General features: G+C 42.1%; 1 protein-coding gene across 7 annotated transcripts in view; it reads right to left on the bottom strand.

Moving 5' to 3' along the window:
- herc2 (HECT and RLD domain containing E3 ubiquitin protein ligase 2) overlaps positions 1-26301 on the bottom strand; it is a 242326-nt gene that overhangs the window by 204732 nt on the left and 11293 nt on the right. For all 7 annotated transcript variants that reach the window (XM_059963844.1, XM_059963845.1, XM_059963846.1 and 4 more), the window contains exon 2: positions 8016-8133. In XM_059963844.1, the coding sequence (XP_059819827.1) occupies positions 8016-8133 (118 nt within the window). The remainder of the gene's footprint in view (positions 1-8015; positions 8134-26301) is intronic.

Below are 26301 nucleotides of genomic sequence, written 5' to 3'. Positions count from 1 at the left end.
AAGAAAAAAAAAGTCACATTTTAAGGTTAAATATATCAATTATCAAAAGTTTCAAATATATTCATGTTATATTTTTCATGAAAATGCATACTGGTAATTTTGTACCTAGTTCTTTGGCAAGGACTCACCACCCTGCACCGATTACCCCTTCTCCCATCTTGAACCCTCCTCCTCTTCCTAGACATCCCTCTCTGCCAACTGCTGACAGGACGTCGACCTTCTTAACTTCACCACTCCTCCCTCCAATTCCAACCTCACTCCTTCCAAACGCTCTGCTCTCCACTCCCTCTGCACTAATCCTAAACTCACCATCAAACCTGCAGATAAGAGGAGTGCTGCAGTAGCCTAGCGGACCAACCTTTACCTTGCTGAGGCCGAGCAACAACTGTCAGACACCTCCTCTTACTTACCCCTCGAACAGGATCCCACCAAGGAGCACCAGGCCATTGTCTCCCACATCATCACCGACCTTTTAGCACTGGGGATCTCCCATCCACAACCACCAACCTCATAGTGCCCGGACCCCGCACCTCCCATTTCTACCTCCTACCCACGATCCACAAACCTGCTTGTCCAAGTAGACCCATTGTTTTAGTTTGTTCCTGCCCCACTGAACTCAAATCTGCATTTCTCGACTCAGTTTTATCCCCTGTGGTTCAGACCCTTCTTACCTGCATCCAAGATACTTCACATGCTCTTGATCTTTTCAATGATTAAGTTCCCTGGCCCTGAGCATCTTATTTTCATCATGGATGTCCAGTCCATATACACATCCTTCCCCCCCATCCCCCCCCCCCCCAGGAAGGTCTCAAAGCTCTCCATTTCCTTCTGGATACCACACCCAAACAGTTCCCTTCCACCACCACCTTCCTCTGCTAGCAGAACTCATCCTCACACTCAATAATTTCTTCTCTGGGTCCTCCCACTTCCTTCAAACAAAAGGCGTAGCCATGGGTACTCACGTGGGTCCCAAGCTATGCCTGCCTTTTTGTTGGCTACATGGAACAGTCTATGTTTCAAGTCTACACTGGTGTTACTCCCCCACTTTTCCTACACTACAATGATGACTGCATTGATGCTGCTTCCCGCACCCATGCCGAGCTCATCGACTTAATCTACTTTGCCTCCAACTTCCACACTGCCCTCAAATTTACCGAGCCCATTTCCAACACCTCCCTCCCCTTTCTCATTCTCTGTGTCTATCTCTCGAAAAAGCTTAACTACTGATGTCTATTATAAATTCACTGACTCTCACAGCTACCAGGACTATACCTCTTCCCACCCAGTTACCATCCCCCTCTCTCAATTCCTCCGTCTCTGCCGCATCTGCTCTCAGGATGAGGCTTTTCATTCCAGAACGAAGATGTCCTTCAAAGAAAGGGGCTTCCCTTCCTCCACCATTAATGCTGCCATCAACTGCATCTTTTCAATTTCATACACATCTGCCCTCACCCTATCCTCCCTCCATCCTACCAGGGATAGGGTTTCTCTCGTCTTCACCTACCACCCTATGCGCCCAGCACATAATTCTCTGCAACTTCTGCCACCTCAACCGGGATCCCACCACTTTCCCTGACCCCACTTTCTGTTTCCTGCAGGCGTCACTCCCTAAGCAACTCTCTTGTCCATTCATCCCTCCCCACTGATCTCCCTCCTGGCACTTTGCAAGCAAAACAAGTGCTACACCTGCCCCTACACTTCCTCTCTCACTACCATTCAGGGCTCCAGACCTTCTAGGTGAGGCACCACTTCACCTGTGAGTCTGTTGGGGTCATCTACTGTATCTGGTGCTCCTGGCTGGCCTCCTGTATATCAGTGAGATCTGACGTAGACTGGGCAACCGCTTCACTGAGCACCTTTGTTCCATCTGCCAGAAAAAGCGGGATCTTCCAGCGGCCACGCATTTTAATTCCACTTCCCATTCCCATTCCATCAATCCAGGGCCTCCTCTACTATCAGGATGAGGCCACACTCAGATTGGAAAAGCGATACCTTGTATTCCGTCTGGTTAGCCTCCAACCTGATGGCATGAACATCGATTTCTTAAACTTCCAGTAATGGCCCTACCCCGCCACCTTCACCATTCCCCGTCCCCTTTTCCTTCTCTCACCTTATCTCTTGCCTGCCCATCGCCTCCCTCTGGTGCTCCTCTATCCTTTCCTATGAGATTCTCCATTCTCTAGCCCTGTATTTCTCTCATCAATCAACTTCCCAGCTCTTTACTTCACCCCGGTCCCACTCCCAGTTTCACCTATCACCTTGTGTTTCTCCCTCCCTTCGCCCCCATTTTTTATGATTCATCCTTTTTCCCTCCAATCCTGCTGAAAGGTCTCCGCCCAAAATGTCAACTGTACTCTTTTCCCTAGATGCTGCCTGGCCTGCTGAGTTCCTCCAGCATTTTGTGTGTTACTTGGATTTCCAGCATCTGCAGATTTTCTCTTGCTGGTAATTTCAATATTCGACAATGCTTAAATAAAAAATACATTCAGGAACTATTTTAATCTCTGTCAAATGGAAGTACGAAATTATTAATTCTATTATGGCAAAAAAAATAAAATAGATGGAGCTGGAGGGGTTTCAGAGGAGATTAATTTGATTAAGGCATATAAAATTATGACAGGAATAGATAGGGTAGCCTGAAATTTGCTCATTTCTTAAGTATATAAAACTAGTACTTCAGATAAAGCTTCAGGTAAGCAAGTGAGAGGGTTAGAGGGGATCCACAGAGAGGCAAGTACCTACAGTAGGGCATTTTAAAGTGATGTTGCTGACAGCAATTAAGCAGTATCCAGAAGAATAACTGAATCGTCTAGGCCAGGGGTCAGCAACCTTTACCACTGAAAGAGCCACTTGGACCCGTTTCCCACAGAAAAGAAAACACTGGGAGCCGCAAAACCCGTTTGACATTTAAAATGAAATAACACTGCATACAACGTTTTTTTTGCCTTTATGCTATGTATAAACAAACTATAATGTGTTGCATTTATGAAATTGATGAACTCCTGCAGAGAAAACGAAATTACATTTCTGCATGCAACAAAAACATTTTGAACTCCGAAAAAAAGACGTTGGGTTGAAAGTTACTTTTAAGTAAAATATCAATGTCTATTTGAGTCCTTCTTGTATTTATGAAAAACGCCGAACTTAAATTTTCCGCCAGCAGCAAACCAAAAATAACATCAGCCAGCTGTCAGCCTGAAAAATAAAAGGACTATTTCACTGAACAATGAAAAAATATGAATATACATAAAATAATAGGCAATTAAAATATTTATCATACTTGGTTAATGGGATTTCTGCTCCTGGACCTCAGCGCACAGCGTCTGCACATCAGGGCTGTATGACGTCACCTTCATCTTTACACAGGATCGCAAGCTGTCATCTGTGAGGCGTGCGCGATGTTTGTTTTTAATAAAGTTCATGTTGGAGAACACCTGCTCACATACATATGTGGATCCAAAGATCGACAGGACTCCAAGCGCATACTTTTTCATGTTTACATAAATGTCGGGCACAGCATTCCATGTTTCAAACACAAGTTGGTCCGGATTTGGAAGGTTTTCAATATCACTCCATTTGTGATTCTGAGCAAGAACGGCCTTCTGACGGGCAACATCTTCAAGGTCTGCTGTCAAGCGTCTAAACTTGGACACCCATATGTCTTTGTCGGCTATGTCGGCCAGTTCCATCTCAAGATCAGGTTGACTCACACCTGCCAATGCAGTCGTATTCAGTAGGGAAGGATCGATGCTTAAGGGAGTGACCGGGAAGGATAATGTGTTTTTTTCCTCTCTGAACTCACAGAAGCGTTTCCCAAACGATGTTTGCATTGCGATGATTGCAGAATGTAAATACTCCGAAATTATCATGTCGTGACCTTGTTTGAACTCTCTCAAATTGGGGAAGTGAGACAAAGTGCCTTTCTGTAAATCTCTGGCAAGCACTGTCAACTTGCGCTCGAATGCCAAGACATCCTCCAACATGTGCAGGGCTGTGCGTCCTTTCCCCTGAAGAGCTGTGTTCAGCGTGTTCAGGTGCGCTGTCATGTCTACCATGAAGTGTAGCTTTTCCAGCCACTCTGGCTGTTCCAGCTCAGGAAAGTTGAGCCCTTTGCTGCCCAGGAAAGTTTTCACTTCTTCCAGACACGCGACAAAGCGTTTCAGCACCTCCCCTTTGGACAGCCACCGGACTTTGTTGTGCAGCAGGAGATCAGAATATGCGCTTTCCATCTCGTCCAGTAACAAACGGAATTGACGGTGATTTAAACTTTTTGCCATTATTTTATTGACAATCTGAATGACAACATCCATTACTTCTGTGCATTCCGGAGGAAATGTTTGAGCGCACAGTGCCTCTTGGTGCAAGATGCAGTGAAAAGTCAGCAGCTTTCTGTCCAGCGACTTCTGCAGTAAAGCCACAAATCCCTTGTGCGTTCCCGTCATATTCGGAGCCCCATCAGTAGCTACTGACACCAGATGGGTGGTCTTTATTCCTTTGGCTCTTAAACAATTCAAGACAGCCTCACAGATGTCCTCCCCCCGTGTTTGGTCTTTTAGAGGTATCAACTCAATCAGTTCTTCCTGTGGCCCGGCAGAGTTTACATACCGGCAGAACAACGCTATTTGTTCAATATCGCCTTTGTCTTTAGACTCGTCACAGGCAATCGAGTAGGCCACAGCTGAATTGATGTCTTTAATTTGCTGTCTTGTGATGTCTTCTGCCATTTTTATGGTTCTGTCTTTGACAGTCTTTGCAGAGAGGGGCATATCCCTGATTTTCTGCACAATTTCACTCTTGTTTTTAAAGTCCGTGAATAGATGTTCTGAAATCTTAATGAAAGATTCTTTTATATATTCACCATCTGTAAACTGCTTCCCGTGCCTGACTATTTCCTGAGCGGCAATATAACTGGCGTATGTCGTTGATTTTCCTGACTTCATCCATTTCTGGAAATGATTTTTGCTCAGATCAACCTTCCGCATCAGTTCCGAAACGGCTTTTTTTCTCTCATCTCCATCCGGATATTTTTGAGCAAAGGCTGCGTGTTTACTCTGGAAATGCCTTGCGACATTTGACTTTTTGTTGTTTGCTAGTTTCTCATTGCATATTAAGCATACCGGTAAACCAGTCTCGTCAACAGTGAAAGCAAATGAATCTGTCCACGTATCATTAAACGTTCTGTTTTCTTCAGTCACTTTTCTTTTTTTAGAATTCTCCATAGTTGGCTTACCTTGGATCGAAAAATTAAAGAAATCGCGCACTGGCGGGTGTCAGGTATTGGCAGTGGTGACGTATATTAATAGCGATAAAACACGTTGCAGCGGTGTGTTCAGGCAGTCAGTAAACTGCAGTCGAATAACTTTATTCGAACTAAACAGCCTTGCTTCTAAGCCTCCCTCAACCCAGCCCCCATGGACGCAGATGCTGCAAAAGACACGTACTCACAAACCCCCGTAGGCAATCTCCCTTAGCCGGAATGCTGGCTAATTGAGAGCCGTTTCGGATGTGTCAGAAAATGTGTCGCCACACTTACATTGTACAAGATCACCATAATCTTCAAATTTAGAATTACATTTCAAAAGCTAACAAACTAACATAAAATACATTTTAATTAAATACTGACCAATTATTTCCCAAAGCCACAGGGAGCCGCAGCACAGAGGTGAAAGAGCCACAAATGGCTCAGGAGCCGCAGGTTGCCGACCCCCGGTCTAGGCATAGAGGACAATGGACCAGGTGTTGGGAGGTAACCTAATATGCAAGGGTATTTCCAAGATGGCGGCGCGACACAGCTTGCAGCGGCCACTCCGGAGCTGACTATCTGTTATTTGTGAAGTGGGGTGCTTTGCGCAGTCATAATCGGTTGAAAACGGACATGGGAGCACAGAGGAACATCTTGAAATCTCCAGGAAGACCTTCTTCGTTGCTGCTGCTGCTGTGAGGTCCGGGACTCTGCTGGAAAGAACAGGCCCCCAGTCCTCGGGGTCGCGTTGCCGATGTCCGTTGGCGGGTCCGTCTTAATGCACTCGGCAGAGGATGGTGCTCGGAGAAGCTGTGCCGGAGGGGATGGTTGTCGGCTCGGAGGTTTGACGGACTCGAAGTCCACTGCGGTCAGGTCGCTTTCAGTGTGTGCTACATCTGCGAGGCTGAGTCGGGAGGCGCCATGAAAGTCCTTAGCGGGGGTATTCCCTTCTGCCGCCGGCGTGGGGTGGCGAGTCTGTCGGGACCCTGGGGACTTGTGGAAACTGTGTGGTGATTTCTTTTGAACTTATAGTCTTTTAACATCTTTGGACTATTTTTACTGGCCCATGGTCTGTTTTTTTTAAATCAATTATGCTCTTGTTTGCACTGTTGTAACTATATGTTGTAACAATGTTGTTTTGTACCAGTCTTGTAGCTTTAGTTTTTGGTCTTGTTTGTCTGGTGGACTTGGAGCTCCTTTCCGGGGAATGCACTAAGATGGTAGCGCGATATTAATAAGCAGCAGCCTCTCCGGACTCTGGATTGGGGATTGCCAAACGTTATGTGGATTTTCTGGTGTAGTCTGTTTTGTCATGTGCTTTTGTGATATCATTCTAGAGTAACGTTGTCTCATTTTTTAACTGCATTGCATTTGTCATTTCTAAATGACAATAAACTGAATCTGAATCTGAATCTGAATCTGAATCTACTGGCCAGCAAGGATGTGTTGAGCCAAGTGGCTTTTTTTCTATGCTGTACAATTCCATGACTTACCAACAGTTACAAGTTGGATCTAATAATTATATTGTGCCAGACATCACACAAACAGAAATGAAAGAGAAATTCATTTTTATCTAAAGCAGCAACACTAATAAATAGCCCAAGCGTATATATAGTCAGTATGCTTCCTACATATTTTACCTCATGCTCTGGTGAGATGACACTGATGAATCTCAGTGACTTCTGGCTTGTGGCCAATGAAACAAGGAAAAAAATTTAAATACTTTGTTAACCATTCTTTTTCTGGTAAACAATCACTGCAAGAAACAGTGTGTAACTTCTCTTTGGCACCAGGACCCTGGCCCCAAAGTGTATTGAAGCGAGTGACCCCGAAGTACGGATAACGATTTAGGCGCCAGGCCAGATTTAAAAGATCAGGGTATCGAGGCCCAAGGCAAGGGATGGGACGGTTCAGCTCGCTACTCATTCTACCCTGAACTAAGAGTCTGGGGACTGGACTCGCTTTATGGATTTCAGTTCAGAACGCTATTTGCTTGTGTTTATCGTTTGCATGATTTGTTTTATTTCTGTCTGCACCTTGGATGTTTGGTCTTTTTTTAAGGGGTTCTTTCAGGTTGCTTTGTTTCGTGGCTACCTGTCAGGAAACAAACCTCAAAGTTGTATAATGTATACATACTTTGATAATAAATGTACTTTGAACTTATCAACTTTGAGAGTGGGACACGGTTGTCCTAGCTTGCAAAGTCAGCTTTGGCTAACTGGGCGGATGAGTTCAACAGTGAGGTCCAATGGCCAGGAAAGCCATTCACGGGGTGTGAAGGGCATGTCGAGCCACAAAGGAAGTCATGGTCATCCAAGGTAGGTGGCAGTTGTGAAGACTACTTGTACCACCGGACCTGGAAAGAGTGGAACTGCCCCAGTGCATCAACCTTTCCACTTTAAAAACTCTCCACACAGGTTTCTTTGTGTAGTTTACTTCATTAAAAAAAGGGCACAAATTTAACTGTCATTATTGGATACGATGGACAACTAACCACATATTTAACCCAATGAACCATCAATTCTTTAAAGTTTTTAAAATTAGTTTTACAATACTAAAACAATGTAGCTTTGATGCAACTGATGAGGGAAAAAATTATGGAGTGTGATTTGCCAGAAATCCTAGAATGTTACTTTATTTACCGTCTCAAACCCACTCTTCCACCTTTTTATCAGAACCTTTGATGCCCTGACTAACCAAGACCCATCAACCTCCACTTTAAATATACGAACTTACTTAGCCTAGAATGTTAGAATGTCATTCACTTTAGTACCTTTTGATGATATTGAGTCGTTAAGATTTTGCGTCGCTTCAGGTCCAGTGTAAACAATTTCACCATCCTTGACCATTTCGTTCCAAAGACCACAGACTCCATCTCGAGTGAAGGCAAGCTAAGAAGAAAGCAAAATGACAAGATTGGTAATCCTCTACCAAGCTGAAACCTTCAACATAAAGTGATGAGTCAGTGATAGTTGAAGATATGTTGAAGATAGTTAGAAATTTGCAAAAAATGAAGTTACAATTAATCAGCATCAATTTACTTTCAAACATAAACTTCTTCAAGCTATAAAAAGAATTCCTTGAGACCAAGCACAAGCATTCAGCTACGGATAGCTCATGCAATACCCATATGAGAAAAAGTGAACTTTGAAGTCCAAGTAACACAACACTGCAAAAGAAAAGTTACATATATGTTTGAGTATGTTTCTATTCATAAATATTTCTTAAAATCACTTGCTCATGCAGGACTCCCTAAAGGTTAACTTGCAGGTTGAGTCGATGGTAAAGAAGACAAATGCAACATTAACATTCATTTCAAGAGGACTAGAATACAAGAGCAAGGTTGTAATGCTGAGGCTTTATAAAGCATTGATCAAACCACGCTGAGTATTGTTAACAATTCTGGGCCCTTCAGAGTCAGAAAAGTACAGCACAATAATGGTCCCTTTGGACTATTTAGTCAGTGCTGAACCATTTAAACTACCTATTCCCATCGACCTGTACCGGACCATAGCCCTCCATACCCCTACCATCCACGTACCAATTCAAACTTCTCTTAAACATTGAAATTGATCTTGCATGCAACACTTGTGCTGGCAGTTTGTTCCACACACTTGACCCCAAGTGAACAAGTTTTCCTTCATGTTCCCCTTAAACTTTTCACCCTTAACCTATGACCTCTAGTTGTAGTCCCACCCAACCTCAGTGGAAAAAACTACCCTATCTATGCCCCTCATAATTTTGTATACTTCTATCAAAACTCCCCTCAACCTTCTATATACCAAGAAATAAAGTCCTAACCTATTCAATCTTTTCTTATAAGTCAGGTCCTCCACTCTTGGCAACATCCTTATAAATTTTCCCTGTACTCTTTCAACCTTGTTTACATCTTTCTTGTAGGTAGGTGACCAAAACTGCCCACAATACTCCAGATTAGGCCTCATCAATGTCTTATACAACTTCAACATAACATTTTATCTCCTGTACTCCAATCTAATTTGCCTCAAGGCAGCAAACACTCCTACTCTGTAATCTGTATGGGGTCCATGAAGCCAATACTGCTTTGCTTCACTTTGAAAGACTCCGTGTCCGTCTCCTGAGTAAATACAGATGCAAAAAATCCATTTAAGATTTCCTCCTATTTTGGCTCCACACATGAATTATGTAAGAAAGGACACGTACAAAAAAGCTGGATGAACTCAGCAGGTCGGGCAGCATCCGTTAAAAGGAGCAGTCAACATTTCCAAACATTTCAACGGATGCTGCCCGACCTGCTGAGTTCATCCAGCTTTTTTGTACGTGTTGATTTGACCACAGCATCTGCAGTGCACTTTGTGTTTATGTAAGAAAGGATGTACTGGCATGGGAAAGTCCAGAAGAGGTTCATGAGAACGATTCTGGAAATGAAAGGGTTTGATGATTCTGGCCCTGTACTCACAAGAGTTTAGAAGAATGGGGGGAGGGGGGGGGATCTCATTGAAACCTATCGAGTATTAAAAGTCCGAGACAGAGTGGCCATGGAAAGGCTGTTTCCTAGAGTACTGGGAGTTTAGGACAAGAGGACATAGCCTCGGAGTAGAGGCACAGACGTCCATTTAAAACAGATATGAGGAATTTCTTTAGCCAGAGGGTAGTGAATCTGTGGAATTCATTACCCAGATGGCTGTGGAGGCCAAGTCAATGAGTATATTTAAAATGGCAGTTGATGGGGTTTTAATTAGTCAGGGCATCAAAGGTTATGGGGAGAAGGCAGGAGAATGAGGTTGAGAGGTATAATAAATAAGCCATGATAAAATGTTGGAGTAGACTCAATGGGCCCAATGCCCTAAATCTGCTCCATTTTATGAAATCCCCACAGTATCCAGTGATTCCGTGATGTCTATCACTGAGGCCAATGTCAAATCATTCTTCAAGAGGGTGAAACCTTGCAAAGTGTCAGGTCCCAATGTACCTGGAAACCTCTGCCAACCAACTGACTGAGGTTTCAAGGACACCTTCAACTTCTCACTGCTGTGTTCTCAGAATCCATTCTGCTTCAAAAAGGTAAGTGATTGCAATGTTGAGAGCAAAGTGAGCTGCCTCAATGACTACTGACCAGCAGCACTCACATCTACCATACCAAAGTGGTTCTGCCTAAACAAGGACCTTGAAGCACTGCAATTCACCTACCACTACAACAGTTCACAGTAGATGCAATTTCACTGGCTCTCCTCTATGCTTAAGAGCACTGAGACAACAGCAAAACTTATGTTAGACTGCTGTTTATCAATTATAGCTCTGCAGATATTAGAAACATAGAAAATAGGTGCAGGAGTAGACCATTCGGCCCTTTGAGCCTGCACCACCATTCAGTATGATCATGGCTGATCATCCAGCTCAGAACCCTGTACCTGCTTTCTCTCCATACCCCCTGATTCCTTTAGCCACAAGGGCCATATCTAACTTCCTCTTAAATATAGCCAATGAACCGGCCTCAACTGTTTCCTGTGGCAGAGAATTCCAGATTCACCATTTTAATCACCAAGCTTCTAAATCTAGCCCTCTGTACTTCCCTCTGCAATCGGATCCTCAACTTCCTTATCAGGATACCACAGTCAATACAGATCGGTAATAACATCTCATCCTCACTCACACACACACACATCAAGGACAGGCGCTTTGCCACTGCACAACTCTCTCTACTTTCCTGTGGCTGAGCGCAGCTTAAACGTCATCCATAAATTCGTGGATTACACCATTGTTGTAGGTAAAATCTCAGATGGCAACAAGGAGGCATACAGGAGTGTGATAATTCAGCTAGTTGAGTGGTGTCACAATATTCATTAGTAAGGACACTTGCCACGTGGGACGTGTCCTCTTCTCATTACTACAATCAGGGAGGATGTACAGGAGACTGAAGACCTATACGAAATGATCCGGAGACACATCTTACCCCTCTCCCATCAGATTTTTGAATCATCTAAACATTCTTGTTTTAGTTCTTTTCATAAGATTTTGTACTGTGCAGCTGTCCCAAAACTTATATTAAGTGATTCTGATTATTAACAGTTCAACTCAGCACAGATCAAGTAACTTGGACCTCAAAGCTCATTTATGTCACTGTTTTGTGAAATACTAATTTTACATCGTGTTGCTGGTAAAACTGCCTCATTTCACATTACTAGCCCTAGGCTCAAGCATTTGACAATACCGCCTTCGAATTACAGAGCCAACAGTTCAGTCTGAAGCTTGCACTGATAACAGGACTAAGTTTTGACCATATTACTTACTGCTTATCTGGTTGTTGACTGGCAACAAGTTACTATCTTACAAAACAGCTACCCTCTGGCAAAAAGAAATTAACACTATAATCCTGTTGAAAATTCTGAACAAAAAATAAAATAATCATAGCTGCAGATCTTGTTACCCAAGTCAGTTGAAATGAAACCAGTGCTCTTGAATTCAAACAACTTTACAATTCCTCCCTCGGAGTGTCAATAGGCTGGTCCTGGACTTATTTCCACTTGGCATAATTTACTTATTATTATTTAATTATTTCTGGTTTTATTTTGCTATACTTCTACTCTATTCTTGGTTGGTGCAACTGTAACGAAACCCAGTTTCCCTCGCGATCAATAAAGTATGTTTGTCTGTCTGTCTGTCATAGACTGTAAGATATTGAAAATAACCACTGAAGGTGCAGGTATTTAAATTTCATTGAAAAATATACACACTCCATGAAACATTACTGTTCTGTACAGTGCACAGTCCACTTTATGCATTGGTGTAAATGCAGTTTGCCTTCCACTGTACAATACAACTGCCACATAACGTATTTTGTCCAGGCTGCTATCTCCCTATTGCTCCAAAGTCCCTTACAGATGCAATCTTCTACTACAGTACAGTACAGTCAATAAGTATTGGATGTCTCATGCTTTAAAAAGACAAGAAAATTAACTCAAAAACATTAAAAGGGACTGCTGGCAATTTTCAACCATCTCAAAAATAAAACTTCCATAGACCACAAAGCAGTCAGCTTTTTTCCCCAGATTATTTATCAAACGGTTTTAAATAATAAAACCCTTGATAAAATGCAGAGAACCGCGAAGCAAATCTTTATACAGCAAGGTACCTGAGCCACATCCAATCGAGACAATAAATGCTGGCACCTTCTGTTATTTCCCTTGGGTTTCCTATCTCCTCAAACTCTGAATGAACATTGCAGATGCACAAGTTTGAAGTTGTTCTCATCACACTGGACTAACTAGTTAAAACTAAACAAGATTAAAATCTGGCAAAATTGGTATGAATAAATGCAAGATTTGAAGACAACTTAGACCAGATTATTAGGATGTTCAGAATAGGGCTGGAGGAACAAGCTTGTGAATCAGTGAAACTGGAGCTTTTGTGAAACTGGACATACTGTTCAGGTTCCCACCATTGGCAATTCCAGATTTTGAGTCTTGTGTTCGGTGTGTTCTGACTGATGCTAAGGAATGCCGTCCAAGGACAAACTGGAAGACCAGAAGTTGAGGCCCACTGGCTGAAACCAAGTCTGAGAATCTCTGCGAGTCCGTTGGAGAAGTCAAAGCCCGGAGTCTGAAGCCTAAGTTAGTGTCTGCCTGAGGATGCAAATGGAGGCCTGTCCTTTGAGTTAAAGGTCTGTGTATGAGCATGGATGGGAGGGAGCAATAGGACTTATTTTTGCAGTTGTTGTTTGTTGCTAGCTATGTTCTATGTTGTGCTGCTGAGCATTGTGGGCGTGCTGTGTTGGGGCCAGAATGTGTGGTAACACTCACAGACTGTTCCCAGCACGTCCTCATGTGTGTTTGGTTGATAACTCAAATGATGCATTTCATTGAATGTTACAATGCAAAGATTTTGGTCCCCCCTCAGGTTCAGATGTAACCCATCCTTTTTGTGCAGGTCATACCTCCCCAAAAGAAATCCCAATTATCTGCAACAACTCCTCCTTCCTTTGGGCAGCAACAAAATTAATGTAACAATACAAATGTTTCATAACGTATGCAAGAATAGCAAGGGAAGGACTCCAAATGAATCCTCAGAAATCTGTGAATCATGCATTTGAACCAAACTACATACATTATTTTTAACAATAAATATTGTTACGTATCCCGTAACTGGATCACTTTCCAGCAAAGATAGAGAGGTCCGTTGAAGTCTGATGGCACTATTTTCAAAAGTTTTTATTTATAAAGGGGCACAAACTAAGGTTAATGCAAACATTCAGATAGTATACGTCGTCAATACTCAATCTAAAGTGCAGGTATAGTAATAATCAATAAGAAATAAGCTCTACCGTTGTCTAGGGGTAATAATTTGTCCGATGGAAATATAGAAGTCTCTTGAGTTCATGCAGGCTTTCTGCCTTTGTGGGGGGGGGGGGGGGGGGGGGTGGCTGCTGAGTTTCACATGTCAGAGAGAGAAAGAGATTGGTGGTGAGAATAGAAACTTGCCCTTCCTTTTTTTTGCCACAAACCATTGAATCGGGAACGTGGGTTCCCCGTTGTCAGTTCGAAGTCCTTTTCGATGTTATCAGCCACTCATTTCCCAGGCAAAAGGGGAACGAAACCACACGTGGCTTCCGAATAGCTTCCCGGTATCACGGGAGCGACGAGTGATGGTGTCTCCTCCTGTTGCGTCACTGAGCCTGCCCCCTTCAGTCCATCTTTTTATCCTTGCTCACGGGGTCTCAAATGTCAATCAGGTTGGGAGGATGCAATCTCTCTCCATCACTCCACCCACGTTGCCCTGAGGGTATACACGTAGTACAGTTCTCAATTCACAAAGGTGTCTCCAAGAGACAATGACCACAGTCGCCAGCTTTTGCCTCGCTGTGAAACGAGGTAATCAGCACGTATCTCTCTCTTCTCTTGGGTCATTGACCCCCCCCCTTCTCTAGGGCTCTTGCAATTCTCAAAAAGGAGGGGGCTGGGATCATAACAATATATAAATATTATTTATATAATTCTTTATAATTGTTGGATGTTCTTTTTTGTTGCACGTCACACCAACAGACCACAAATTCCTAATACCAGAGGTGATTGACAAGTTTGTGGCCTAAGGTAGAAGGAGATGAGTTATACAGCTCTCATTACATGCACATGCAGTTCAACTCTTTGAGTGATCATGCAGAAAGTTTGAAGTTAATAACTCATCTCCTTCTACCTTAGGCCACAAACTTATCAATCACCACTGATGAGTTACTAACTTCAAACTTTCTGCATAATCATTCAAAGAGTTGAACTGAATGTGCATGTAACGAGAGCTGTATAACTCATCTCCTTCTACCTTAGGCCACAAATGTATCAACCACCCCTCATATGTATATGGCAAATAAAGTTGATCCTTGATATATTTTCAAAGCATCTCCAATAAAATAACTGCTCCAAGTTGAAAAGGTACAGATGGCGTTAGTTTGAATTATCATCAGGGTCGGCACAGACATCATGAGCTGAAGGGCCTGTTCCACGAAAGTAATTTACAAGAGAACAGCATCTTCCATTTAGTCAAGTCTATTGTCATTTCGACCATAAACTGCTGGTACAGTACACAGTAAAAATGAAACAACTTTCCTCCAAGACCCTGGTGCTACATGAAACAACACAAAACTACACTAGACTATGTGAGACAGCACAAGGCTACACTACACTACATTAAAAACAACATACACTGCACTAGACTACAGACCTGCACAAGACTACATAAAGTGCACAAAACAGTGCAAGACAGTACAATAATTAATAAACAAGACAATAGGCACAGTAGAGAACAAATTACAATATAATAATAAATGATGTAGATGTCAGTCTAGATTCTGGGTATTGAGGAGTCTGATAGCTTGAGGGAAGAAACTGTTACACAGTCTGGTCGTGAGAGCCCAACTGCTTCAGTACCTTTTGCCAGATGGCAGGAGGGAGAAGAGTTTGTGTGAGGATGCACGGGGTCCTTCACAATACTGTTAGCTTTGCGGGTGCAGCATGTGGTGTAAATGTCTGTAATAGCTGGAAGAGAAACCCTGATGATCTTCTCAGCTGACCTCACTATCTGCTGCAGGGTCTTGCGATCCGTGATGGTGCAATTCCTGAACCAGGCAGTGATGCAGCTGCTCAGGATGCTCTGAATACATCCCCTGTAGGATGTGGTGAGGATGGGGCGTGAGAGATGGACTTTGCTCAGCCTTCGCAGAAAGTAGAGATGCTGCTGGGCTTTCTTTGCTATGGAGCTGGTGTTGAGGGACCAGGTGAGATTCTCCGCCAGGTGAACACCAAGAAATTTGGTGCTCTTAACGATCTCAATGGAGAAGCCATCAATGTTCAGCGGAGAGTGGTCGCTCCGTGCTCTCTTGAAGTCAACAACCATTTCTTTTGTTCACATTTAGACACAGGTTGTTGGCTCTGCACCAGTCTGTTAGCCTCTGCATCTCCTCTCCGTATGCTGACTCGTCATTCTTGCTGATGAGACCCACCACAGTCGTGTCATCGGCGAACTTGATGATGTGATTCAAGCTGTGTATTGCAGCACAGTTGTAGGTCAGCAGAGTGAACAGCAGTGGACTGAGCACCCCCGCGCTCAGTGTGATGGTGTTAGAGATGCTGCTCCCGATCCGGAAGTCTAGAATCCAGCTGCAGGTGTTTATATAGTACTTTAACACAAAAAAACCTCGCAGGACACTTCAAAGTACCACTGGTGAAATGTTCATCAAGAAGGTAGAAGCAGCCAATTTCTGGTATCTCAAGTAGTTCGGGGATGTCCTTAAGGTTGTCATAGCCAGGAATAGTAGTTGTGATAAGCTCCTACTATCTATTAAATGTTCCCAATGGTGTAAGTCTCAAATAGCCTCTACAGCTCCTGTCCTTCACTTGTGACTAAGCAACTAAGCCTGGCAGTAATGCTTCTACTAACAGAAGGGGTGCTGGCGCCCCCTTAAAATGAGTCACTTCAGGCAGATAGGGCTCATCAGCCATGGTTGACAGCTCACCGAGGAGGAGAACTCTGATCCCAAACCTCAACTGCCTTGTAGCTATAACTACTCATGGGGAAGGTTTCAGGAGTAAGCCCAGAGGATAAATCTGGACCTGGAGTCCCAAAGGCAGTCCAACCTTGAGTTCAACACCAACTGGAAATTCTGTGACACTGCTGATACCAGACTGCCTGTGCCTCTGCTGTTCCTTTGGATTTATCAGCTGCATAGAAAAGGGGAGCCTGTTACATGGGGAACGGCTTGCTCTCCATTTTGTACTGCCCTGGCTTGTGTATCATGTAGACAGCTGGGATGCAACATCGATGGTCAACTAGAGGATGTCCAGAGAAATGATGGACATAAAGATTTAAAAACAAGAAGGAAACTTTGAAATTTAGACATTGCAAGAACAGAAACCATTCATTAACGACCAGTTGTGTGTCAGCTGAGCTTGGTTCAATGAAGGGTGGATAACAGAAGAACAATCAAATGTTCAATGGGCAACTAAATTGGAAATATATTAATTTTCAGCAACAGATCAAGTCAGCCAGTGCTTAATTTCATCTCTGACAGTTTTGTTATTGGAAGAATTTTACTTCAAGGTTACAAATACTCCAGTTTGAAACCTCAAATTGCTGGTTCTGGTGACGTCATTGTTGAGAATGGCAGCTTAAGTCACTAGCTCCTCCGGAAAAACGCACATTAATCCCATCAAATATAATATTTTTCTAAAAATATTTGAACTGAAAAGAGGGGCAAGAATGGGGAAAAGGAATGGAAATAAAAAAAGCGACACTGCGGAGCCTGCGGCAGAGAGGAGTGCAGCAAGTGACTCTCCTACCCAACCGCATGCTAGCGAGGCAGCCGCTGGGCCTTGTTCAGGCGAAGCAGTGAATATCTTTGAAATCCTGAAAGAAATAGTGGAGGTCCAGAAAGAAATAAAGCAGCAGCTCCATAATATTAAGTCAGAGCTCGCCAGCATCAATCAAAAAGTAGCGGTGGCAGAGACTCGAATTGAGAAGGTAGAAGATCACGTTCAAAACATGGAACGGATACTGAGTAAGACAATAAAAATATTAAATCACCAAGAAGGTAAACTGCTTGACCTGGGGGGAAGATCATGGCGGAAAAATATCAGAATCTACAACGTTCCTGAAGGAGGGGAGGGCTCGTCTCTGATGGAGTTTGTCGGAAAGTTACTGCGGGACGTGTTGGATCTTCCCTCAGCTATGAAGCTGAAAGTCGAAAGAGCCCACCACGCGTTAGTCTCGAAACCTACCCAGGATAGAAAGCTATACTCAATAATAATTCCTTCGGTACAGCACCAAGGCAGAGATTCTACGAAGGGCCTGGGTAAGAAAAGAGTGTTTTTTGACGATAAATTAATATATTTCGACCAAGATTCCCCCCCCCCCCCACAGTCCTGCAGAAACGCAAAGAATACTCTGAAGTAAAGCAAGTACTAAAGCAAAAAAAGATTAGATTTCAAACTCTGTATGTACCCTGCTAAAATTTAAGTGTTTTATGACAACGGGACACAGTTGTACCAGACAGTGGAAGAGGCGACCACAGACATGAAGGCCAGAGGGTTGCCCGTCAGCATGACCAAAATTAGCGAAAGCCATTTTTATATTATTTGTGTTTCTTGGTTCTTATTTGTTCAGGGAGTAGATCTATTAAGTTTTGTTCTCATTTCAATGATACATTGACAGATAAATACAGATGGCTAAGGACATGGTAAAATTCATTTAATGTCAATGGGCTATTAAATCCAATCAAACATAAGAGAATTTTATCCAATTTGGAACAATTTGATTCATACTAGGAAAAATGGTTTAACTACATCATGCCTCATAGGCCTGATTTTATTCTCACAAATCAATTAATTTGTTGTAAAAAAAAAGATCACTCCCTACTTGTACATAGTTCTTTCCTTTGCTTGTTTTTTCTTTCCACTCTTTTCTATAAATGTATACCTCAGATAAATACTTTGTGGAGATTTGTGATATATATGATTATATGATATATAGGTACAATGTCTGAAATATAACTTGTGGAAATGTTTGTTTCATGATGAACTTCAATAAAAGAATAAATTACAAAAAAAGAAACCTCAAATTGCTGAGAGGGTCATGAGGGACTGAACCTAAGGATTAGGAACTAAATGAAAACAACATCGCTAAACTTCTGACCAGAGATTTCTATTGAACAAACGTAACAAATAAGAATGGAGGGACATAAAGATCCATTGATGAGAGAAGCTGAATGCTGAACATGGGCAATTACATTTGGCTTTGTCTCAAAGCTACCAGCATTCAGCTATTTTGACAGAAGTAGACTCCAGATGGACACAAAAGTTCTGCAGATACAGGGTTTGTCTAGAGAACGATGCTCCACATCTATTTTAATTCTGGATTCATCCTTAATACCAAAAGGAAGTGTTTCTTCATAAACATGAACTTACTGGAAACATGTTTCAGTAATCTAATATGACTATTATTTGAGAAAATAAAACATGAATTAGATGCTTATTTTTAGTATTTTGAGAATTCCAGCAAGCTTTAGGCAAGAATTCTGTGAATCAATTTTCTATTACATTAGTCCAAACTCTACGGACCAAGCCAAAAAGAAGCATTGGTGTGCTTCTCTATTTAACGGAACTCAATGCTGGTATCAAGATCTATTTTCAGGGAAATCCGATTACTTACCTTCAAGCAAGCTTGCAGCTACATGCATCTAGTAACTTTTGAGCTTGAAACAAGCCATTCAGCATTCTGGCACATTAATGTAAACCGTGGTATCCTTTTATAACTGCTCTGGGAAACAGCCAGATTGCCAGCCTTAATGAAAAGCAATTTAAATGCTGGGAAATGAGGCCAAATCACATGAAATATCACAATGATCTTTGGCACAATCTGGAGAGAATTTAGATACAATGCACCGGTACTTTTTCATAATCATATCACCATTTACGGGTATACAGTGCCTTGTAAAAGTATTCAGCCACCATTCCTTTGTTCACATAAATTGAGCATTACAACCCCAGGGATCTTAATCCACTTAACTGAGAATTTTTATTTGTGAATCACACGTTCCTTCCCCCCAACCCCCACAGCAGAGCCCAAAAGACAGGGAAAATTGTAAAGCACAAAAAACTGAAAAGTCAGCGGTTCAAAAGTATTCATTCCCTTTTGCTCAGTACTTAGCTGAACCACCTCGCACAACTATTACAGCCAATAGACTTTTTGGATAAGTCATGATGGAGCAAGATTTGCCCATTTCTCCTTACAAAATTGTTCAGCTGTGCCAAGCTAGTTGGAGAGCAGTGGTGGACAGCAATCTTGAGGTCTTGCTGGAGATGTTCAATTGAGTTAAGGTCAGGGCTGACTGGGCCACTCAAGAACATCAATTTCATCCATCAAGATAGTGCTAAAGACCCAAGGCGATGTTCTATGGGCTATGTACGAAAGGTAATTGTTAAGTTTGTGGCCTACGGTAGAAGGAGATGAGTTACTAACTTCAAACTCTCTGCATAATCACTCAAAAACTTGAACTGCATGTGCATGTAACAAGAGCTGAATAACTCATCTTCTACCTTAGGCCACAAACTTATCAATCACCCCTCAAATAATGCTTCTAAATATCTCATTTGAATTACTCACTGCAATCTGCAGCATGCTATTTCCCTTTAAGCAATATACTTTTAAATCAACTTAATGAACTACAGATTCATGATCTTCTGAAGGACTCAGTGGACTTAACTCTCAACAACACCTTTAAGCAGACGAGGTTCATTGCCACAGCTGGAAATGAAGTGGGGGGGGGGGGGGGGTCTGAGCCAGGCTGAAACACAGAGGAATGAGTCCCCTCTACCCAGCATCTTGTTAGCAAATGTGCAGTTATTGGAGAACAAAACTGAGATCCTGGGGGCAAGACTGCTGTATTGAAGGAAAATGAGAGATTTTTTTTTCTTATACTTTTAATTGAGAAATGGCTTATTCCTAGCATGCTAAATACAGTGATCAGACCCAAAGGCTTCTCGATTCACAGGGTGGACTGAACTGCAGATTTGGAACAAGTAAAAGGTGGAGGTATGCTTCATGACAAAATTTTGATGGTACTTCGATGTGGAGGTGTTATTGAACTGTGCTCCTCCGACCTTGAGCATGTAATGATTAAATGTCACCCATTCTATTTACCCAAGGACTTCTCATCTATGATCCTCACCAGCAGTTACACATCAACCACAGCTGACTATAACCAAACACTTGAGGTTCTGCATAATGTCGTCTCCAAACAAGGGACAATCCATCCTGATGCATTTCAAATCAAAGGAGGGGACTTCAGCCTGACTTGTTTGAAGAAAATACTGCTCAAATACCATCAGCATATAACCTGTAACACCAGAAGCCCCAAAACACTAAACTGCTGTTATACTAAGATAAGGAATGCCTACCTTTCCATGCCCAGACTGCACTTCCGGAAATCTGATCACTTGGCTGAGCTTCTCCTACCTGCATAGAGGCAGAGGCTAAAGAGCAAAGTTCCAAAAATTAGGACAACAAAGAGGAAGTCACAGAGGCAGAAGGGCAGTTACAGCATTGCTTTGAGTTGGTTCCAGGATTCATCTGTGTATCTGAATGAATACACCTTGGTTGTCATGGCCTTATAAAAACAGCTGTAGATGAACATGTCCCCACAAAATCATTCAGTCTTCCCTAACCAGAAGCCAAGGATGAACCATGAGATTTGCAGTAGGCTTTGGGACAGATCAGAGGCATTCAAGTGTGGTGACCAAGAAAGTTACAAGAGGTCCAGGTACGATCTCCGGAAAGGCACCTTACAGATGAAGCGGCAATTTTGAACTAATATGAATCTACGAAGGATACGCAACAGTTGTGGCAAGGCTTGCATGCTATCACCTCTTATAAGTAAAATCAAGCGAAAAAGGCAACAATAGGGCTTCACTTCCAAATGAGCTCAATGCCTTCTCTGCTCGCTTTGACCGTCAAAACGTGGAAGAACCATCACAAAGTCCTACAGACCCCAATGATCCTGTAATTTCAGTCTCTGAGGCTGAAGTGCGAGCAGCCTTAAGGAGTGTGAACCCACAAAAAGCATCTGGCCCAGATGGGGTACCTGGACAAGTACAAAAGACCTGTGCTGATCAACTGGCTGGAACCTTCACTGAGATCTTTAACCTCTCGCTTCAGCAGCCTGAGGTACCCACCTGCTTCAAGCAGGCTTCATTTATATGGGTATCTGAGATGAATGTGATAACCTGCCTCAATGACAATCATCCAGTAGCAATTCCATCCACAGTGATGAAGTGTTTTGAGAGGTAGGTAATGAAACATATCAACCTCTGCCTAAGAAGTGACTTGCATCTGTTCCAATTTGTCTACTAGAGCAGCAGTTGCCATCCCCTTGGCTCTTTACTCAACCCTAGAACATCTGGACATCAAAGAGTCTCTTTGTCCACTACAGCTTAGCATTCAATACCATCATCATCTCAAAACTAATCAATAAACTTCAGGACCTTGGCTTCAATACCTCCTTATGCAACTGGATCCTCAATTTCCTCACTCGCAGATCAGTCAGTTCAGATTGGCAACATCTCTACATCAGCACTGATGCACCACCTGTGCTTAGCCCCCTGCTCTACTCACTTTATGACTGTATGGCTAAGCACAGCTCCAACACCATATTCAAGTTTGCTGATGACACCACTATTGCAGGCTGAATCAAAGATGGTGACAAATAGGCATGTAAGAGCGAGACTGAAAATCGGGCTGAGCGGTATCACAACAACAACCTCTTACTCAATGTCAACAAGACCTAGGAAACCAGGAGGCCCATAAGCCAGTCATCATTGAAGGATCAGAGGTGGAGAAGATCAGCAATTTAAAATTCCTTGGTGTCATCATTTCCAAGAACCCATCTGGGCACAGCACAGAAGTGTAATTATAAAGAAAGCACGGCAGAGCTCAACTTCCGTGGGAGTTTGCAAAGATTCTGCCTGTATCTTAAATATTGACAAACTTCTACAGACATGTAGTGGAAAGTACACTGACCGGCTGCATCACAGCCTGTTATGAAAAACTCTACATAAAGTAGTGGAGTCAGCCCAGTCCATCATGGGTAAAGCCTCCCCACCATTTAGCACATCTACACTGTGTTGTTGCAGGAGAGCAGCATCCATCACAAGAGAACCCCTACCACCCAGGACATGCTCTCTTCTCACTACTGCCATTAGGAAGAAGGTACAGAAGCCTCAGGACTCACACCACCAGGTTCCAGAATAGTTAATACTCCTTAACCCATCAGGCATTTGAACCAAAGGGGCTAATTTCACTTGCCCCATGACAGAAATGTTCCCATAACCTATGGACCCACTCTCTCGGACTCTTCATGTTCTTTATATTTATAGCTTATTCATTTATTATTATTATTTCTTTTGTTTTGTATTTGCAGTCTATTGTCTTTTGTACACTGGTTGAACGCCCAAGTTGGTGCAGTCTTTCACTGATGTTTATTATTCCATTATGGATTTATTATACTTGCAAGTAAATGAACCTCAGGGTTGTATATGGTGACATGCATATACTTTAATAATAAATTTACTTTAAACTTTCTTCATTTGAAGCCACTCTACGGTTGCTCTGGCAGTGTGCTTTGGGCCATTGACATGATGAAAGCCAAACTTCCTCCCCAGTTGAAGTTTTCTGACAGAGGTTGGCAGGTTTATATCCAGGATCTCTCTGCATTTAGCAGTATTCATCTTCCCATCAATCCTGACAGATTACAGTAAGGATGGTGTTACCTGGCTGATGCGCTGTATTAAATTTACACCACACATACCACTTAAAGTTGAGGCCAAAAAGTTCCACTTTAGTCTCATCCAACCATAGGACCTTGTTCCACCTCTTTACAGTATCTTCTAAGTGATACTTTGCAAAGTCTTCACAGGCAAGAATAAGTTTTTTTCAAAGCTACAGCTTCTTTTTTGCCACTCTTCCATAAATACCCTTTTTGTGCCTTTAGAAATTGTGGAACCATGAACTTCATATCCAGTTGCAGCCACTCACTTCTGCAGCTCACGCAGAGTGACTTTTGGCATCACGGCAGCCTCTCTTACAAGTGCTGACCTAGGCAACGTGACTCTGGTTTGATATATTTTTCACTTTTTCATGATGGACTGCACTGAGCTCCAAGGTATGTTAAGTGCCTTCGAGATAGTCTTATGCCTTTCCCCAGATGTATGCTTCTCTATTATAATTTCTCCAAACTGCCTTGGATGCTCTTTTATCTTGATCTTGGTTTGGCCTGTTGAAAGTCTACTGTACGGCTGGGCCTTACAAAGAGAGGCGGTATTTATTCAGGTGATCCTCTAATTTTTTTACGTCAGCAAATTGGATGAGTTAAAAAGGAAATGTACAGTATTGCACCTGAGGAAAGTTAGCATAGTAATTAAAAATACTTCTCAGCCTGACAATTCTGGTTTTTTTTAAAATTTTTACTAAATTGTTGAACAGGTTTTAGAATTTTTCCTTTGATTTGACATGATACACAGTATTTTGTAGATTAGCTCAAAAATCCTACTTCAATATATTTTAAATTTGTAAAATGAGACAGTAAAATGTGAAAATAGTAGGGGCTGAATATTTTTTCACAACACCGCAAGTAGGAATTGAGTAACAAAGTTATCTTTTTACTCTGCTACTCCTACAATTGAACTACCTTTCATAAAATAGAAATTAATAATTTAAGTGCTAAGCAATGTAAAAAATGGGAGACAAACACTCAAAGGAAATGAATTGAGTTTGATCAGTTGAATTCAGACTGGAAAAATTCAATTGATCATTAGAAGTTCTATGGACTTTAAAATGTATATACAGGTTTCCCCTGCTATCCAAAGGTAGAGCGTTCCTATGAAACCGTTTGTAAGCTGAAATGTTGTAAAGCGAAGAAGCAATTACCATTAATTTATATGGGAAAAATTTTTGAGCGTTCCCAAACCCCAAAAATACCTCCCAAATCAAACCAAATAACACATAAACCTAAAATAATATGAATGTATAGTAAAAGCAGGAATGATATAATATAAAGGGCAAACACAAGGAAATCTGTAGATGCTGGAAATTCAAACACACACAAAATGCTGGTGGAACACAGCAGGCCAGGCAGCATCGATAGGGAGAAGCGCTGTCGATGTTTCAGGAATGATGTAATATACAGCCTATATAAAATAGAAATATTGTATGTATGGTGCAGTTTCACTTATCAAAATCAGGAAGACAGCAAGCCAAAAATCGATGTGGAGAAAAAAACCGGCACATACACACATGCACGGCACAACTGCTCACACAAGGCTTCATGGTCATGGTAGTCTTTCTCAGGGTAATGTGTATAAAGCAGGTGTCTTTTTTTCATAAAAGCAAAAATTCTCTTTGGTTAGCGAAAACAGGTACTAATGTAGGTCTTTCATAACAGCGAGCTGTCGTAAAGCGAATGTTGGAAAAACGGGGGCCACCTTGTAGCATGTTTAATCTGCAGTACGAAAACATCTGAATTGCTAACTTTTAAAGAAATATATTTTAACAAAAGTGTTCACAATAGTACACATATTTGAGATTGCAATTCCAATAAACTCCTATGGTGTTTCCTTTACCAACTTATAACATTCCTGCGTGTGAAATTAAGCCACAGATTACCCCACACCATGACATAAAATGCACAAATCAAAGAGTTGCACAGCATGGAAACTGGCCAATCAGCCCACTCCATCCATGCCAACCAGTGGATACCTACCTGTATTAATCCCATTGTCTTGCACTAAATTAACCTTCCAGACCTTCTAAGCCTGATTCAGAGTCTATTCCTTACCCCAAGCATATAGTGGCATGCAAAAGTTTGGGCACTCCTGGTCAAAATTTCTGTTACCAATAGTTAAGTGAGTAGAAGATGAACTCCTCTCTAAAAGTCATAAAGTCAAAGATGAAACATTCTTTTCAACATTTTAAGCAAGATTAGTGTATTATTTTTGTTTTGTACAATTTTAGAGTGAATAAAAGGAAAGAAGCACCATGCAAAAGTTTGGGCACCCCAAGCGATTTCAGCTCTCAGATAACTCTTACCTAGGTCTCAGACCTTAATTGGCTTGTTAGGGCTATCACTTCTTCACAGTCATTGTTATGAAAGGGCAGGTGATGCAAATTTCAAAGCTTTATAAGTGCCGTGACTCCTCAAACCTTGTCCCAACAATCAGCAGTCATGGGCTCATCTAAGCAGCTGCCTGAAAATTAAAATAAATGATGCCCATAAAGCAGAAGGCTATAAGAAGATAGCAAAGTGTTTTCAGGTAGCCATTTCCTCAGTTCATAATGTAATTAAGAAATGACAGTTAACAGGAAGGTTCAACGTCGAGTTGAGGTCTGGAAGACCAAGAAAACTCCAAGAGAACTGCTCATAGGATTGCTAGAAAGGCAGATCAAAACCCCCATTTGACTGCAAAAGACCTTCAGGAAGATTTAGCAGACTCTGGAGTGGTAGTGCACCGTTCTACCTTGCAGCGACACCTACACAAATATGACCTTCACGAAAGAGTCATCAGAAGAAAACCTTTCCTGCATCCTCACCACAAAATTCAGCGTCAGAAGTTAGCAAAGGAACATCTAAACAAACCTGATGCATTTTGGAAACAAGTCCTGTGGACTGATGGAAGTTAAAATAGAACTTTTTGGCCACAAAGAGCAAAAGTATGTTTGGAGAAAAAAGGGTGCAGAATTTCATGGAAAGAACACCTCTTCAACTGTTAAGCACGGGGGTGGATCGATCACGCTTTGGGCTTGTATTGCAGCCAGTGGCACGGGGAATATTTCACTGGTAGAGGGAAGAATTAATTCAATTAAATACCAGAAAATTCTGGAAGCAAACATCACACCATCTGTAAAAAAGCGGAAGATGAAAAAGAGGATGGCTTCTACAAAAGGATAATGATCCTAAACACACATCAAAATCCACAATGGACTACCTCAAGAGGTGCAGGCTGAAGGTTTTGCCTTCGCCGTCACAGTCCCTGGCCTAAACATCATCA

Source organism: Hypanus sabinus, chromosome 3, assembly GCF_030144855.1.
Source record: "Hypanus sabinus isolate sHypSab1 chromosome 3, sHypSab1.hap1, whole genome shotgun sequence".
NCBI lineage: Eukaryota > Metazoa > Chordata > Chondrichthyes > Myliobatiformes > Dasyatidae > Hypanus > Hypanus sabinus.
Note: the sequence above shows the minus strand (reverse complement) of the source record. Positions and strands in the feature narration are given on the sequence as shown.